The sequence below is a fragment of the Nuphar pumila genome, chromosome 10, assembly GCF_984573655.1.
Source record: "Nuphar pumila chromosome 10, dmNupPumi1.hap1.1, whole genome shotgun sequence".
Taxonomy (NCBI): Eukaryota; Viridiplantae; Streptophyta; class Magnoliopsida; order Nymphaeales; family Nymphaeaceae; genus Nuphar; species Nuphar pumila.
Genome location: NC_143258.1, coordinates 10,996,030 through 11,014,699, shown reverse-complemented (window position 1 = coordinate 11,014,699; position 18,670 = coordinate 10,996,030). Strand labels below are relative to the sequence as shown.

At 37.7% G+C, this 18,670-nt stretch overlaps 1 protein-coding gene across 2 annotated transcripts in view; it reads right to left on the bottom strand.

Moving 5' to 3' along the window:
• Nucleotides 1-2,694: 2,694 nt before the first annotated feature.
• The window catches only part of LOC149823480 (ferric reduction oxidase 6-like), a 42,251-nt gene continuing 26,275 nt past the window's right edge, over nucleotides 2,695-18,670 (bottom strand). For both annotated transcript variants that reach the window (XM_090018863.1, XM_090018862.1), the window contains 3 exons: nucleotides 4,572-4,827; nucleotides 3,681-4,104; nucleotides 2,695-3,062 (listed from right to left, as the gene is read on the bottom strand). In XM_090018863.1, the coding sequence (XP_089874989.1) occupies nucleotides 2,893-3,062; nucleotides 3,681-4,104; nucleotides 4,572-4,827 (850 nt within the window). In that variant the 3' untranslated portion in view covers nucleotides 2,695-2,892. The remainder of the gene's footprint in view (nucleotides 3,063-3,680; nucleotides 4,105-4,571; nucleotides 4,828-18,670) is intronic.

Genomic DNA, 18,670 nt, shown 5'->3' with positions numbered 1-18,670 from the left:
ACCCCCCCTACAAAACTGAGTTTGGACTTGTAAAGCATAAACTTCATCCAACCTTGTCACGTGTAGATGTGTTGGGCCCTTGTGTTTAACTCACTTTAGTGAACCACGGCTGCAGCCTAGGTCCACTTCAATCTTGTGGTTTGAGCTCGTGTTTCTGGCTGATCCAACATTTCAAAATATAAACCATGCATACCAGCTCCTGTAGCAACCCCCAGCCTACGCTGCCCAGCTCTTGTAAGTTGTCCCAGACGCTGTAATAACCTTAAACCTAGCTTAGAAGCCCCCCGGACGAAAATCTACCTGTCCCCAAAACCCAGTTTGTCACTATCCTATCCTGTCTGTCCATCACTTGTCTGATTCTGTTCTCTCTATCCCTATGTCATATGACCCTGAAAATTTAACCCGACATAGTCCAAGGTGTCCAAAATCTTCTTTTAAAATTTGGAAATTTTCTGTGGTGCCTTTTGAGCGCACTGATTTTTTCACGTAAACCTGTGTCATGTTCACTCGTTTTGGCCATTGACATAGACATATACTTAACCAAGCCTACCGGCTGCCCAAAATTCCTAACCCAGGCCTAGGAACGCATCATTGGTCCAGCTGAGTGCATACACCATTTTGGCTAGCGTAGGAAAATTGGTTTCTCCTAACTATACTAATTGTTGGATCATACTTTTTTAATGAAAAAATATGATTTTATGAAAATTCTGAGTCGTTGATTTTTGAAGCCTTATAAATACCTACACATGTCATGATCAGATGATCCAAAAGACTATGTCTACTAAACAGGGCATATAGATAACGTCTACATGGTTAGATTCTTAAAAACTTACAAAAAACTGAAAAAGTATGACTGTCCGCACCCTCCTACATTTAGGAGGAACTATAGATACCCTGGTCAACCCTAGTCAGGCACACTTCATCCTTCTAATACTATCCTCTTTTCTGGTGCTTTTTTCTTCATGATTTCCACATGACGAAGTTCCTCAGGGGAGACTGTCATTGACATCCATATAAACAACGTTTACGCAATGGCTAGGAATCATAGAGTACACTGAGCGACTTACTATCCAAAACTCCAAATGATGAGAACTAAAATTCTTGTGTTTTTTGCTCATTTTTTCCCTGTAAAATAAACTAAAAGAAAAGTACCCATCTATGAAACAAACACAAAATGTGTTTACAGATGGGAACTTTGTTAATGATATATCATTTTCATTCAGTAATGAATTCTTACAGTTTTTTCCTTTTAAATGAAACAAACTAGACCTAATATCATTTGAGCATACACATTATGTACAGAAAATGACCGTATTATATACCATAAAAATGACATGTTTATCTAAAAAACCCACAATTTGCGATATTTTCCCCATGTCTAAAATTGCAAAGACTGCATTAATGTCATTTGTACCCTTTGCATGCATGGAACTGATGAAGTTCCTGCAATATATCGCTCTGCTCCTTGGTACCGCATGCGCTCAATTAAAATGAGGTTTGCACTTTTTTTTTGTTGATTTCACGAAGTTTTTATAAAATTATATGCGAACTTCCTGTTAAACTTGAACAAAAATGAGAAAGTCCGCATTTATGCAAACTCTCTCAAATATTTTATGCAGACTTGAGGAAGTCCGCATAAAATATGTATGGACTTCTTCAAGCCTGCATAAAATATACGAGGACTTGAGGTATTGTGGACTTCCTCAAGTCTTCAAGAAATATATAAGGACTTGAGGAAGTCAGTGTCAAATATGTGCGAACTTCATTTTAAGTGGGTGTATGCGGCGCTCAAAGAGCGGAGTGATATATCGCATAGTGTTCATCAGTTTTGCGCATGCAAAGGGTAAAAGGGACATTTAAACACTGGCTATTTGCAATTTTGAACATGGGGGAGAATATTGCAAATTGTGAGGTTTTATGGGAAACACGTCAAATGACTTGTGTGGTACGATCATTTTTTTTAATACATATTTAACTAAAGGTGTACCTGGAAAAACAGCAAGTACATAAACAATTGACCGGATGGTGATTGGTGAAAGCAACATTGTTTTCTTCCTCTTATTCTGTTGGAAGAAAAGAAATTGCTTTTATATCAAAGCTCAGATGCTAAGAAGCCAATTCTGTATCTACTGGAAGTTCACCTGAACCATTTCTGCCCATATTTCTTGTATTTCTAATAATATCTCAACCACAACTTCATGCATCAGAAGCTTCACATTTGCAGTAACGTGCATGCTTGCAAGCTCAAACATACGTGCACAGATATAGCTTGGCCACTACACTAGAAGGTTTCCTTGACAGTCACCTGAGAAAAGTTTTGCAAGAAAAAAAATGTTTATTAGGTAGGTAGGCTCAAAACAAATATTATCAACTACTAGTGATTTGGTACCAACGGGGCTACTATTATTGTTTCATCTTGTAAAAAGTTTGCCAACTTAACAATGACACTTTTCACAAGCCTGTATTGCTGCATCTGGTGCAACCAAAGTTCTAGCGTTTTGCAGGAAAAATCTTCTGATGTTCCCAGTGAAAATTCAACAATTTTCAACCGATATTTCAATATGCTTTTTTCCAGATGTTTTACATTTTTTCTACATCAAAATGTTTCTCTTGATGCACCTCCCGCGTGCAGTTCACATTTGCGAATGTCAAAAAAATTCACAACTATTACACATGCAATGAGAAAGAGAGAGATGCTTAAAGTAAATACTGTAATACCCACACTACAAATATATCATCTTTTAACACATAATACGCAGTCATCAGTAATCCTAAACAGCTGCCAACTAATCAAGTGTCAAAGGGTGATAATGTTTGTTAATCAAGTTTAACAGTCAACTCGAGCTATACATATCATATAGGTAACTGCATATCCAGTATACTTGATAAATGCTACAAATCAAAACTATGACTATTGAAGTGGAAAATTGGGTGACTCCATTTGCCCCTGAAGTTCTGAGACCTGCACTCTGCAGCAACACTTGCCTGGAGGCCTGGTGGACCACAGACAAGAACACCGACATCCACATTTCCCCAATTGTCTGCTATGGAATTGAAAATTGCTGATGAAACAACAAATGCAAGAAAAACAACCATTAGATATCTGAAGAATGTGTAACACAACTGATTTATAGACATGCTTATTTCGGATTAGACGTATACACCACATGAAAGAATGATTTCCTTTTTTTTTTGAAAGGCAAGCTGGGGTTAGGCGGACCCCCTACCAGAACAAGACCCACCCCATGTGGCAGAGGGATTCGATCCTGGGCTTTCAGCTTGACACAGGACCCCGCTTACCACATGGGATACCACCTAGGTGGTACAATGTTGGAGAATTAAGGCTGCCTCTGTTTTTGTTGATGTAATTTGACAATTACTGGAAAGAAAAGAAAGCATCTGTTTCAAGGTATACATTTGATCCAACAGAAAAACTAACCATCATCTTTACAGTAAACCATTATCATGGACCAGTCCTCTCTCTCTCTCTCTCTCTCTCTCTCTCTCTCTCTCTCTCTCTCTCTCTCTCTCACACACACACACACACACACACACAAGCAATGAAGGAGAATGGAGAAAACAAAGCCTCTCCACTCGAATATTTACACTTAAACAATTAAAAAAGTGCTCACAGAAACACCAAAAAATCTGAATCTTATGCAGCTAAGACAAATGGTTACCTTTGAAGTTGGGTCGTTGTCCATAATGAGTAGATTCCAAGGCAACAATATTTTTGGTTGTTTCCTTGACATACTGTGAGGAATCATCACCCAGCCCTGCAGCGTCATTATGCTCCTCATGGCCTAAAAGGCTCCTTTCCCAGTAATGCCACAACATGATTACAGTACCTCCAAATAAGATGATGCTTGCAAACATGCAAAAGATGCATAGAAGCCCTTGGAACCACCAGGAAGATATGTTTAACTGCCTTACATAAAATACTTCTACCAGACCTACGATTATTATAAACCCAACTATGGAAGAGAAGATATAGATCCCTGACCATATTTCATTGCCTGTACCAACCAAAGTGGACATGCTACTGCCATTGGACTTTGGAAAGTATGCCACTGTCTTGTTTCCAGGAAGATGATTACCTTCTTCCTGTATTAGGTAGAATACAAAATTCATTGTTAGAAAGTTACACAGCGGAAAAAAACGAAAGAGAGAGAAAAGAACACACAATGACACGATTTACGTGGTTCGGCCAATGGCCTATGTCCACAGGCGGTGGAGGAGCAGAGATTTTCACTATGTCAAAAAGGGATTACAAAGGTACTTGATGGCTCTCTATCACAAAAAACCTAAAGCCGCACAGGATACCCAAACTCACAATAGAGTTACCTAAGCAAGAAAACCCTAAAAGAGTATTTATAGGACCTTGTTACAAACGGTCTCGAGCCTAACAGCCCAGTTCCTCCGCTACCACCATAGACTTTAATCTCTTCAATATGGTTTTCTTCGAGTGATATGTGTCGGGGTTGTAACATGGAATTCAAGGCACATCTTGGCATTGACCTTTGCCAATATTGTTTTCTATAATAAAATCTCGCAATATAAAAAAAACATACCAGTAGTTTTTCTGATTCTTGTGTCACATATATTTGAACCTCTAGGTTTAAAATTTTTGAGAAGAATGGACATATAGATGTTGCATCAATTGTGGGAAGAAGAGAAAGCTCCTGTGATCTTTTGACTGACCAAACTACCAGAATGTTTTTTGCCAGGCAAGGCCTTTTCTCCTTAGCTCTATGCAAGATGTCTCTCAAAATGGCAATGAAGGGTGAAATTCCAATACCCCCAGCAACCAATATGAGATTTTCATACCTATGGAGGAAGAAAATGCACCTCTGAATCAGTTAAAACCATTATGAGATTTTTTTACAACTGCATGCCATTTTTCATTAAGAGACGATATCTACAATCGAGTAACACCAATCACATTATCAAACATAAGATGTATCATCAAAACTATACTTGTAAACATGAAATAATTAAAAAGAAAATAGCCTGGAATCATTTGAACTGCCAGAGTGCACCATGCCATGTTTTGCAACCGAGACATCAATAAAGATGCCAGAGGCAGAATGATATTGTTTGGGTAGTTGAGTTGTTCTTAATATGGTCATGCTGCATCAGATAACACCTTTGTCCACCAATAAAATATATGAAAAACAAGTAACAATAACATGATGCTCTACTTGAAATTACACAGATTTGAAGTCCCTTACCACATTTTCTCCCTTCATACACTGTGTTTTCCTTTAGTACATTATTATCGAGTAGATCATTTATCCTTAGTATTCTAGACTCACCACATTTTATTGTGTGCATCTACTGTACATAGTAGGGGCATTTTCATCATTTTGTACAGGGCTATTTCTACCATTTCATCTGTAAAACCCGAGATTTTTATTAGAAAATATTTAAATTATGCAAATTGGGCCTAGATCCAGTTTCGGATCCAAGACCCATAAAGGGGGTAATTAGATTTATTTATTTGAAACCTCGATTTAATGATAATAATAGATAAATAAAAAAATTTCAATTTTAAAAATCTAATTTAATTCGAGGATCCACAGTGGATCCATTTGGATCCACTTGTGGATCCATTTGGATCCACTTGTGGATCCATTTGGATCCACTTGTGGATCCATTTGGATCCACTTGTGGATCCATTTTGGACTTGGGCTAGATTACGGGTCTCGGGTTCGGACCCGAGCCCCACCCCATAATTTTTATGCCCTGTTAAGTGATAAGGGCAACCCGCCGATAAAACCTAACCCCAAAACAGAAAGGGGGGTGCAGGGGCAGGGGGGTTACGCAGAGCGTAACGACCCCGCGCCCATCTCGGCAGAGAAGGGGGAGGCCTGGGGCCGATAAAGGAGGGGAGTGGAGAGGGGCTCTCACCCTCTTCACTCATCCCCATCTCTCTCTACTCAATCTCTCTCTCCCTGTCTACGTGCGCGCACCGGAGAGAGGAGAGGTCGCCGGAAAAAAAAAAAACTGTGGCAACCCACAGCCACCGCAGCTTCAGCGAGCACTCCTCCTCTTCACGACAGCAGCCGTGAGTGGAGCCTTGGCCACCAGCCATCACCGAAGGCCACGGCAGCCTCCGATCGCCGGAAGGATTGTCGGAAAAGCTCTAAACAGGTACGGGTCTTCTTGGAAATAGGGTGAGGGATCGAATAGGGATTCGATTCCGTGCGTGTGTTTTCGAGAGGAGAAAAAAATCGGGGGTTTTGAGTAGTAACGACACCCGATTTGGGGGTTTAGCTGACAACCCCATTTCGGAACCCTAGCTATGGTTGGGGGTTTCTATGCCTAACCCTAAACCGAAAACATTTTTTTTCAACCCAACTGGATTTGGGTATTTTTCTTGCCTAACCCCACCTTGCAGAATCCCTAAATCACAACGATTTGGGATTCGACTGGGGTATCGGATAGCCCCAGTCGTGGGATTCCCGATTTTCCCGAAATGGACAACCCCGGGTTGGGGGTTTCCTCTTTGGGGACTCGATGAACCTGATTGTGGAAGCCTGGGGTCGATTTGTGATAAAAAGAAGATTATGGTGCATGTAAATGAATTTACAAAAGAGGGAATCTGATTGTTTTCTGGATGTGGTTCTGGTTTCTATTTAAATAAAATTTTATTTCCCTAATTGATTCTTGATTTAGTGTAAGTTCTGAAATTGTAATACTTAGCATGTATTAATGTGGTGATTTGTTGGATTATCCTGGATTTTTGGCTGTATTAGATAATGGCTTGGAGCCAACTATATGAAAATTTAATGCATCGGCTGTCCTATTAATTAAAGTGTGTTCATATGGCACTGTGCACTTTACTTGTTCTTTCAGGCATGAACTGCTTTAGCAATCATCATGAGTAAAACTGTACATAGCTGTAATCTTGAGTTGGATATTCTTTTTAGTCAATTAATGATTTCAGACTTTAGATGGTTGCTTGTGTACAAACTACTTTTTGTGATGTCATCTCTTGCATATGAAGACCAATCACATGTGTTGTACTCTACATCATTGGTGTTTACAGTTTTTTTTATACAATGTAAGTTTAGGATTTAGTTTATGATCTCTGTTTTTCAACATATTGGATAAAAATCAAATCCTGTTACATATATTCCAGGTTACAGTGATGTCCTGTTAAGTATATAACAGAAATAAAATTTTGTTTTGAAATAGTCTGGGTTTATTTATCAAAGGAAACTGTTTAGCTAAGTCTTGGTGAAGGTAGTTGCTTTTGATTCCTGTAATTTGAACTAAGATCCTATATTACCTTTGTTTCATATTTAATATGTGAGACTTACTTGTTCCCGTATATGAATTAGCAAAATAATTGATTTCAGTGTTAAGTTCTGGGTTAGTTTGGATTAGTTGTAATGACAGAAACTTATTGGTGTCAAGTTCAAGCACAACATTTGTTGAGTTTAAGTTACTTATGATTTTAGTAAAATAAGTTCTTATTCGAGCTTGCGGTTCAGGTGAACCATGGTGGGGCCATGTAAATACGAGTTATATTCTTATTAGAGAAAATGTGTCGTAGTGGAGCAATATAAATATATATATAACTACATTTCCTTTCCATTTGTACAAGATATGTACATATGCTGTTTTAAAATTTTTGTCATAGGTTCTCTTAACTTATATACGTAACACTTCCTTTTGGGTAGGCATGTATTGGCACTCATAATGGTTGTTCTTTGTTAATCATACTCATCATGATAGGTTGATAGAAATGCTCATGCATGAAAGTTTTTGCATGATATTGAAATTTGGGTGATACCCTGCCCAGCCCAGCCGGATGGTGCTGGACTATATTTTTACAAAGGAAAGTATGATAAATGTCATTTCCTTAATTGTCCATGCTTGTGGACAAATGACAGGTCGATGGAATCCTTGTTCATGTATAGGGTAGCTCATATGGAAGCTTAGCTTAGCACTTTAAGTTTTCAGAATACTAGCTAATCATGTTAGACCTGGCTCTTTGCATACAGGTGAATGAAAATGCTAATAGGCTTAAACTTGATTTGATATGCTTGATTGGATATCGTTGTCTAGTTGTTTTCATGGGCATGAGCAATCATGAAACTAATGCTTTATTGTTTGAATTTACATGCATGGGGGTTCACATGATATAATAAAATTAATCAAGGAATGACAACGTACATTTGGTATAAATATGTGAATCCTTGCGCATGAATCTTTGAAACTGTGCTTGTGAATGTTGTTGTTTTATGGTTATATTGCATATATGGATGTGCATTTGGAAACACTTGTCGTGGAGATTTATGCTTTCACTTGACTGTTATGACTATGGTACGCATGAGTGTGAGCATGATTCAATTATTAGTAAGTCTTCTTGAACATGTACACTTGATTTATATGTGAAATGGTACATGTACACTCACACACTTAAAGAAACCATGGATTGGTTAAGACCCATATGTGATGTAGGTAACACACATATTGCAAATGCATAATGACATGCATATGTTTGGGTTTATATTTGCATGAATATATATGTTGTTTGGCATTTTGGCTTAGTGTTATGAATGAAACACTACTTGGTTTTATTATGTGATGCACTGATGGCCTAATTGGACCATCACCGGCCTGGAGAGTCGTGGGTTTGGTTTTCTTTTATATATGTTTTTAAAAGCATCACTTAAACCACATAAGATGGTTTGGCACATTACTGCACTGTTCTAATGGTTTATACGGGCTGGAGTCCCGAATGGGTCCCTGCAAGGGAGGATGCGGGGTTTTCACTTTACTTTTGCATATGGTGTTGCAAACTTAAAGAATAAACTTTAAATAAAAATAATGAATAAGAACAGTGTAATATACATTCTGGGATATCTCATCTGGAGTATGAGAATCTTAGATATCCGGTCTTGGGGAGACTGTGAGGATACAAAAACTCCGTGTGCGTTGTTGCCCCTGAACCCGATATTGAGGTTCTTCTCCTGGCCACGGTTTTAGGGAGAGCCCGCCACTTTACCCGGGAGTGGTGTGTTAGTCACAGCTGTGAGTTTATTGTACCAAGGAAGTGGCACTTGTGGGCGTGGGGTGTCCCTTGTGTCCCCGACATTAGATGTGGAGGTCTAATGTTCCGATGGATGGTGTTGTTTCCTGATATCGGTCGAGGGCTAAGTTGGAACCCAGTAATAAAATACAAATTGTGTGTTAAGCTACCCTGGGAACCTACTTGACCTCGGGGTTTGTACCCGTTTGGTGTATCCGCGGGCCACGGTAATTAAAAAAAGGAACTTAAGGATGTGTGCATTAATAGGGCATGCATATGGAAAGATGGAACTTAAATGAAAGATAACAGAAGAAATCATGCATTGCACATAATCATGCATTTTTCTATTATGCATTAGATCATGCATGATTGAATCATTCTTGATATCATGACATCATTTGCTGGTAGCATATGACTTACTTTGTGAAATCATGCTAAAATGTTTGATCATTTAGTTGTTGATATATGACATTGTTTACTGTTATTGACTGGTGAGTAAATGCAATTATTGGTAGTTATGGATAGTTAAATGTTGCAAATTTTATATCTGCACTCACTCAAATCACTGCATGAAATCTTATTCATGTTCTTTCTCTCACCTGTTTCTTTAGAAGTAGCTGTACTCAGAATTTCGGTTCTGACACCCTACTTTGTTGGTTTTTCACAGGTAATGGTGAACAGTGAAGTTGGACATGCATCTGGGGATAGATGAGTTATACTTGGGCTTGTCAGCTTCAGTAGATGACACATTGGCTTTTTCTTTTGTCATTCAGTTCTTTTATTTTCTGCAATTGTTACTTTACTTTCCGTTGAAGAAAACCTTGTCTTTGAAATTTTCTTACTCATTAATAAAAGAGTTTTAGTGGTTTATATGGATGATAATTGCAACTTCGTTTGTGGTGGATGGGCTATCCAATGGAAAGTGGAACTGTGAGGACCCCAGATCTCGGGGAAAGGTTTCCGCAACTCTTAGAAAAAAATATATATATATTTCCGCATTTTTAAAGGGTATGGATTGGGGTCGTTACATCATCAATTCTACTAATTTGTCATAATGAATCTTGCATAAGGGAATTTTTGTTTATTGTATGTAAAGTTACAAGGGGTCGACCCTAATAAGAAGGATGTGTGAAATTACCCTAAATATAATGAAATAGTTTGAACAGCATCAATTATTTATCTTGACGGCTTCAATATGGCATCAGAACTTGGGTTAGGATTGAGGAGGGTCTCTAGCACATATTAGAAACTAGAATCAACCTCAAATCATAAATAACCAAAAAACTCTAAACTATAAGAAACAACCATAAAATTAAATTAAAAAAACCCTAATTCAAACCCTAACCAAAGAAAATAAAAAATCCCTAATCAAATTATAAAACCTTAAAATACAATAAAATAAATCATAAATAAACCAAAAAAAAAACTAAACTATAAAAAAAACAATAAAATTATATAAAAATCCCTAATTCAAACCCTATAACAACAACAACTACACCTTCATCCCAAGGGGTGAAGCGCTCGTGAAGACTAGTTGCTAAGAGTGAGGTCCTGTATGCATATGAATAAAACATAACAATAGTCCCTAGATTGCTTAAGTGACACTTGATGTCCTAATAAGAAAGATTATGTTGTCAAACCCCCTTCAGGACTTGCGCTCACCGTGGCATGACGGTGATGGTACCACCTCGAGTGACCTGTATGATGTTATGGACCAAAGAGTTCAGATGACCTTCCGTCACTTAGAGGTTAGGAGGTCAGGTTATCCTTAAGATTTAGAGATTGAACCCCGTGACTGCAGTAGAAGGATGCATCCGAAAGGACCTGGTGGGGTATCCCGGCATGAAAATTGTCGCCCTATTACGAACACTGGGGTATAAAAAATACATAGCATAATAAACTCGCAGATGGATTCGTTTGACGTCGAAGCTAAGTTCTCTCACGTACCAGGGGGTGAACGAGTAAATATCGAAACAATGCATTAGTTATAGCTTCAACGATGAATGAATGAATGTGTGTTATTATTACTCATGCATAACCATGTGAAAGGTATTGATATTGGTACACTGTTGAACCAATCGGACAAAGGACCCAAGTTGTATCTGCATGACTAAGATAAGATTGAGGAGCTCTTGCTTTGGTTACTACTCCTTCATACATATCTTTAATTATACTAATGTACTTGAGAGAAACACCTTTCTTCATCATTGTCCACCAGAGAACGTCCCTAGGTACTCTATCATAAGCCTTCTCCAAATCAATAAAAACCATATGCAAATCTTTGTTCCTCTCTCTATTTCTCTCAATAAGTTGTCTAAGAAGATGAATAGCTTCCATAGTAGATCTTCCAGGCATAAAACCAAATTGATTCTCCGATATCATGACAACCTTCCTCAACCTAGACTCAATCACCCTCTCCCAAAGTTTCATAGTATGACTCATGAGTTTTATACCACGATAGTTTGTGCAATCTTGTATATCACCCTTATTCTTATATAGAGGCACCAAAGTACTCTTCCTCCACTCATTAGGCATCTTATTTGTCCGCCAAATCTTGTTAAAAAGATTTGTCAACCATTCTAAACCTTTCTCTCCCAAGTATTTCCAAGCCTCGATAGGTATACCATTTGGGCCAACTGCCCTTCTTGATTTCATTTTCTTCAAAGTCTCTGCAATTTCTTTCTTTTGAATCTTGCGCATGAAGTCACAATTCATCTCATGAAAAAGAATGGAAAAGTCTCCAAGATCCTGAGCATGACTTTCATTAAATAGCTTATCAAAATAATCTTTCCATCTCTCCTTAATCTCCTCATCTTTGACTAAAACCCTTTGCGTTTCATCTTTGATACATCTAACCATACCCAGATCCCTCGATTTCCTATCTCTCATTTTTGCAATCCTATAAATATCCTTTTCACCCTCTTTGGTATCCAACTTGTCATAAACCTCCTTATATACCTTATCCCTCGCATTCCGAACTACTTTTTTAGCTTCCTTCTTTGCTACCATATACTTCTCCAAATTCTCATTATCACGACTTTTACTTAGATTTCTATAACACTCTCTTTTAACCTTAATAGCTAATTTGACATCCTCGTTCCACCACGATGTATCCTTACCTAGCTAATTCAAACCCTAACCAAAGAAAATAAAAAAATCCCTAATCAAATTAACTAATCTTAAAATGCAATAAAATAAATCATAAATAAACCAAAAAACCCTAAACTATAATAAAAAACCATAAAATTAAATAAAAAATCCCTGATTCAAAACCTAACCAAAGAAAATAAAACAAATTATAAATAAACAAAAAGCCCTAAACTATAAGAAAAAAATCATAAAATTAAATAAAAAACCCTAACCAAAGAAAATAAAAAAAATCCCTAATCAAATACAAGAAAAGCCCTAATCAAATTAACTCTAAAAAGCTTTAAAAAAATTGATTCAACGCCCTAATCATAAAAATCCAAAGAAAAACTCTAATCAAATCAAAGAACCCTAATCAAATTAAATATAAGAAACCTTAATTTAAAAAATTTGATTCAAAAAACCTAATCAATTTACAAAAAAACCCAAAATAATAGAAATCAATTAGAAGAAGAAAAATGAAGAAAACATAGACATAAAATGCAGATCCCTGTGAATTCAAATCAATATATGAACTGAAAAGAAAAGGTAGCAGCCGGAGTAGAATCATATTGATGGTTTCCATACAGTAGATTCTACTCTTCATGAGACCTGTAGCCAATCTCTTAAAAAATTTGACATCAATCTCTCAGTTGTAGAACCACTTTTGACATTAAATCCCAAAACAACCAATTACAATTGCCCCTTCCAAAACAAAGTAACTATACTGCAAATTGGTGGAACAATATGCAATTCTCACCCAAAAAGCTCACAAAAAATGTATCAATTCTAAGAAAAGTCGAAACAAACTAGAGGCATTTTTCTAGCTAAGTACTCCCAAGAAAAGAAAATACCCCACAGATTTCACCCCCTTTGGTGTTTTGAGCATGACCAACAATCTAAAAAAACAATGACTTTGGTACTCTGTGTCTAAGACTCTAAGCTGAACAAAGAAACAGAGAAGACTTACTGAAGAACCCCAACAGGGAAGACATGGTGGCTTCCAATCTGCTCGGATTGGACGCCTATAAAAACGCTGCTCATCAACTCAGCACCACCAGCCGGAGTTACGGCGACATTCTTGTGCACATTTGACATAATGCAAGTCCCCAGAACCATCAACCATCAAATTCCCATCGACAATAGAAACCCTTGCACCAACTGCCATCTTCCACCCCAAACAAGTTTTCTTTTTTTGTTTTTTGATTGAACACCACCAACTTATGTACCACTTTAATGGCCAGTCGCTGGTGGCCTCGCCCGGCCTGCACAAGTGAGAGAGAGAGAGAGAAATGGGAGAATGAGAGCGGGTCGGGGTACACCCCCTCCCCCGTGTTTTTTTTTCAACACTGCCCCCCAAGTCCCTGTTCTCACTGTAACAGGGGGTGGAGAAAAAATTACGCCCAAATTAGGATGCGGCGGACATATTCCTTGCATCTTCTGTGTCCAAGGTTTGATGGAAGCAGCATCCCGCACATCGTGCAGGACACCGGGCGACGCACGGGACATGCCTGTGAAAGTATCTCCAATAAGATACTAATATCAAGATCTTAATATTCTTGATAATAAACCCACCACGAATGCACAATAAGAACACTTTAGAACACTTGTGCACAAAGGCACAACTCACAAATGCACAAAGGCATAAAAACAATGGAATCGATTTATTGAGCACTTGGGCTTTGACTCAAAGCCATGAAAAATACAAAGGGGTGAAACCCCTATTTATAACAACACAAGAGGGGACTTGGAGGGGCTCCACTCATAGACGTTGGAGCCCCTCCAACGGTCACAAATGTGGCCGTTGGAGAGGGCCCAACGTCTATGTTAGTGGGGCCCCCAAGGTATCTCTTGGTACTTTACATAAAAGAAACTAAAAAATAAAAGAAAAAGAACTAAAATAAATTACAATCACATTCATAAATTGAATGTGCGTAAAATGGAGGAAAAGACTAATCTACCCCTACGACTAAACAAAAACATAAATATATATTTTATATATATATAATAAGTAGATACATATACATATATATTAATATATGTATATGTATTACCTTATATATATATATAAAATATATATTACATTGAATGATTAGGTATATAATTTAACACCCCCCCTCAAACTTAGGGCAGGATGACTGAGAGTTTGCTAAGAAGAAAGTTGAAACGCGGAGCACACAAGGCCTTAGTGAAGAAGTCCGTCAATTGATATTCGGATATGACATATGGAAGGTCAATGATTCCTTTGAGGTACGCCTCCCGAACGTAGTGACAATCCATCTCTATGTGTTTAGTCCGCTCATGAAAAGTGTGATTTTTAGCAATATAAATCGCACTTTTGTTGTCACAGCAAAGCTTAGTAGGCCCTTCAATAGTGATCCCCATGTCTTCCAACAACTGATGAATCCAAACAATTTTCATGGTAGTAGTTGCCATGGCACGATATTCCGCTTCAGTTGATGATAGAGACATCTTTTGTTGTTTCTTACATCTCCATGAGATTAATGAGTCTCCTAAGAATACACAAAAAACAGTGGTGGAGTGACGGTTATTTGGGTCACCTCCCCAATCAGAGTCAGTATAAGCAATTAATCTTAACTCAGAAGAAGAAGACAGAAAAACTCCCTTATTAATAGTGTGTTTTAGGTATCTTACGATACGTAAGATAGCACCCATGTGAACAGAAGTTGGTGCATGCTGAAACTGACTTGCTGTATGCACTGCATGTGAGATATCTGGTATGGTGATACTTAGGTACATCAACGATCCTACTAGTTGCCTGTAGGGAGTAGGATCAGATAGAGGAACACCATCATCAATCTTCATTTTAGCTCCTACTATAGCAGGAGTTTCACAAATTTTATCATCTGTAATACCTGACCTGTCAATAATCTCAGATGCAAGCTTAGTTTGAGACAAAAAATATCCTCTGTGAGAGTAAGCTACCTCAATACCCAAAAAATAAGTTAAGAAGCCTAAGTCAGACATTTCAAACTTATCCTTTAAAATGGATTTTATGCTTTTAATCCCTTTAGAATCGCTCACAGTTATAAGCATGTCATCCACATAAAGCAGTAGAATAACAATCCTTGCATTAGATTTTCTAACAAACAAAGTTGTATCAGTAAAGCAGGATGAGAAATCATTTTCTAACATTACGGAGTTAAACCTATCATACCAAGCCTTGGGAGCTTGTTTTAAACCATAAAGTGCTTTCCGAAGACGAAGCACTTTTCCTTTAGGATATTCCATTCCAGGAGGAGCATCCATATATACTTCTTCGTTTAGATCTCCATTTAAAAACGCATTCTTAACATCCATCTGATAGATGTTCCATTTATTAATTGAAGCAACGATTATAAGACATCGGACGGTGACCATTCGAGCAACGGGGGCAAAAGTCTCCTCATAATCAATCTCATATTTTTGACCATATCCTTTTGCAACTAAACGGGCCTTATATCTCTCAAGAGTCCCATCACTCTTAGTTTTGACTTTAAATACCCATCTACACCCTATTGCTTTCTTGTCTTTAGGAAGGTCTTCAAACTCCCAGGTCTTTGCTTTCTTTAGGGCTTCAAGTTCATTATTCATAGAGACTATCCATTCCGGGCATTTTCGTGCTTCCTCGAAATCCCTAGGTTCTGTGTACGAGTGAATGGCACTTAGACAGGCTCTATATTTTGGTGAAAAGGACTCATATGAGATGAACCTAGAGGGGGGTCTTCTTGTTCTTTCGGTCCTACGGAGATGTCCTTCTCTTGGAGGGGTAGACTCACTATCATATCTTTCGAGGGCACTTCTAAAAGTATTCCTATCTCTATGAGAGTAGGTTATAGGATCTCTATGTGATTCTTCATTGATGTGTGGATCAGAATGAGTTTCATTATTATCCAAGTCATTTTGATTTGTTTCATCATCACTAGTATCATCATCTTCAGTTAATAAATCAAACAGAAAAGAATAGTCTATATTCTCATCATTAGTTTCAAGTTTTTCGAAACCACTAATATTTTTCAAGAAGCTTACATTTCTGGAAACATATAGTTTATCACTTTTAACATCATAACAACGAAAGCCTTTATGAGTTTCAGAATAACCAAGAAAGGCACAAGGAATGGCCTTAGGGGAGAGTTTGTCATTTTTATCAGTAAGGACAAAACATTTACATCCAAAAACCCTTAACCTGCTATAATCAGGTTCTTTTTCGTATAATTTTTCAAATGGGAAAATCTTGTTCAAGTTTTTAGATGGAAGTCTATTTATGAGATAGACAGAAGTAAGAGCGGCCTTGGCCCAAAGTTTTTTCGGAATATTTTGAGAAATGAGCAAAGTTCGTGTGGTTTCAATAATATGCCTATGTTTTCGTTCAGCCAACCCATTTTGTTGGGGGGTTTTAGGACAAGACTTTTAATGGAGAATTCCATAATTTTCAAGATAGCTTTTGAATTCATTGGAAAGGTATTCGCCACCGGAATCGGTTCTAAGAATTTTTAAATTTTCATTGAATTGATTTAAAACCATCATATGAAATGTTTTAAAAGTTGAAAAAACTTCATGTTTATGTTTAAGAAAATATATCCAACTAAACCTAGTGAAGTCGTCCACAAAGATAACATAGTAAGAGAAACCTCCCTTAGATATCACCGGAGCCGGACCCCATACATCGGAGTAAACGATTTCAAAAGGTTTTGTTGTAAACATGGATCTTTGAGGAAAAGGAAGACTTCTCATTTTTCCAAGAATACATTCATTACAAACAAAATTTTCATTACAAAGATGCTTAATAAAAGGCAAATAAGAGATTTTAACAATGTTGGGATGACCCAATCTCTTATGCCATACATGAATATCTTTGTTTTGAGCAACATTACAAAATTGATTCTTGGGAATTTTAAGAAAATCAACATAGTAGAGGTCTCCTCTCCTAGAGCCTTCCCCCAATCAACTTCCCGGACTGGCGATCCTGTATCCAACATTATCAGAAGAGAATTTTATATCACAACCACAGTCCGAGAGTTGAGAAACGGAAAGTAAATTTAAGTTTAGTTTTGGTATAAGACGAATTTTTGGGATAAAGAAGTCTTGTTTTTCAAAATTGCCCATTCCTTTAATTTCAAGAGGTGTTCCATCCATCGTTGAGACAAAAGATGGAAGACAATTTTTAGAATAATCAGAAAGAAAACAATGGCTTGGAGTCATATGAAACGAAGCACCGGAATCAAGAAGCCAAGATGTCTTACTAAGAGAGGAAGAGGATGACATAGCGGCTCCAGAAATGCCTCCTTTGAGAAGAGGTTGAAGAGCATCCATAATTTGATGAAGCGACAGAGGTTCATTTGATGTCAAAGGTCGTTCCTCCGATTGGGATGCTAAAGCCGCGGCAAGAAACTTCTTCCATTTGGGACAATTGGGTTTGATATGTCCCGGTTCTTTACGAAAATGGCAAGTTAATTTGATATAATCTCTCTTGCCATATCGATCATTTTGCCCTTGATTTTTTAAATGGGGCGGTTTGTAGGTCTTCAAATTATTCCCGGGTCTTGACACAGCATTAACCACTTCATAATCACTTTGAGAAGGTGTAGCAAGAATGCTTGGGTTATTTTTACTGATCCCCATACGTGTTTCCTCACCACTTAGCTTGGTGATGACATCTTCAATAGAGAGAGATGTGAAAGCGGATAGAAGAGAGGACCGAATTTGCTCAAATTCGGGTCTAAGACCATTTAGGAAGTTAAAAAATCGATCTTCCTCTAGTTGTTTGTGCCTTAATTCAATAGCTTCTCCACTCCATTTTGATTCGAGCATGGCAAGCTCATCCCAAATAGATGATAATTCGGCAAAATATTCCCGAATAGATAAATCATTTTGTTGAAGAGTCAAGGTTTTCTTTTGGAGATAGTATTTGTGAGACAAGTCCCTTGAAGTATACATTTTTTCAAGGTACAACCAAGCTTCGGAGGCCCTTTTAAACTTAATGATGTTGGCATTGATCTTGGTTTCGACGGATGAAAAAATCCAAGACAATATTTTGAAGTTCTTCATTTCCCACTCATCATGCTTTTTGGAATATTCTTCTAAGGCCTTTTGTCTATCTTCTCCTTCAAGAATCTTAATTTCCCCTTTCTCTATAATAGAAAGTTTGGGTTCGGGTTCTGATATGGAACCTTGAACGTAACCGCAAAGGCCTTTCCCTTTGATATGGGCTTCCATATTGCCGGCCCACACATGGTAGTTCGAACCACTAAGTTTAAACCCAAGGGAGAAGTGGGGGTCTTTTTCACCCATTAGAGAGAAGAAAAGATGAAAAATAATGCGTACCTTAACGGTTTTTCAAGCTTTTCTTGACAAAAGTGGCTTCTAAAATATTGCCCGAAGCAAATGCAATAATTCAAAACTTTACTAGCTTGAGGGCACGTTTTTCGAGGTACTTCACAAGAGACGAGATGCACGATCCTCCTCCTTCCAACGAGGCTCTGATACCATGTGAAAGTATCT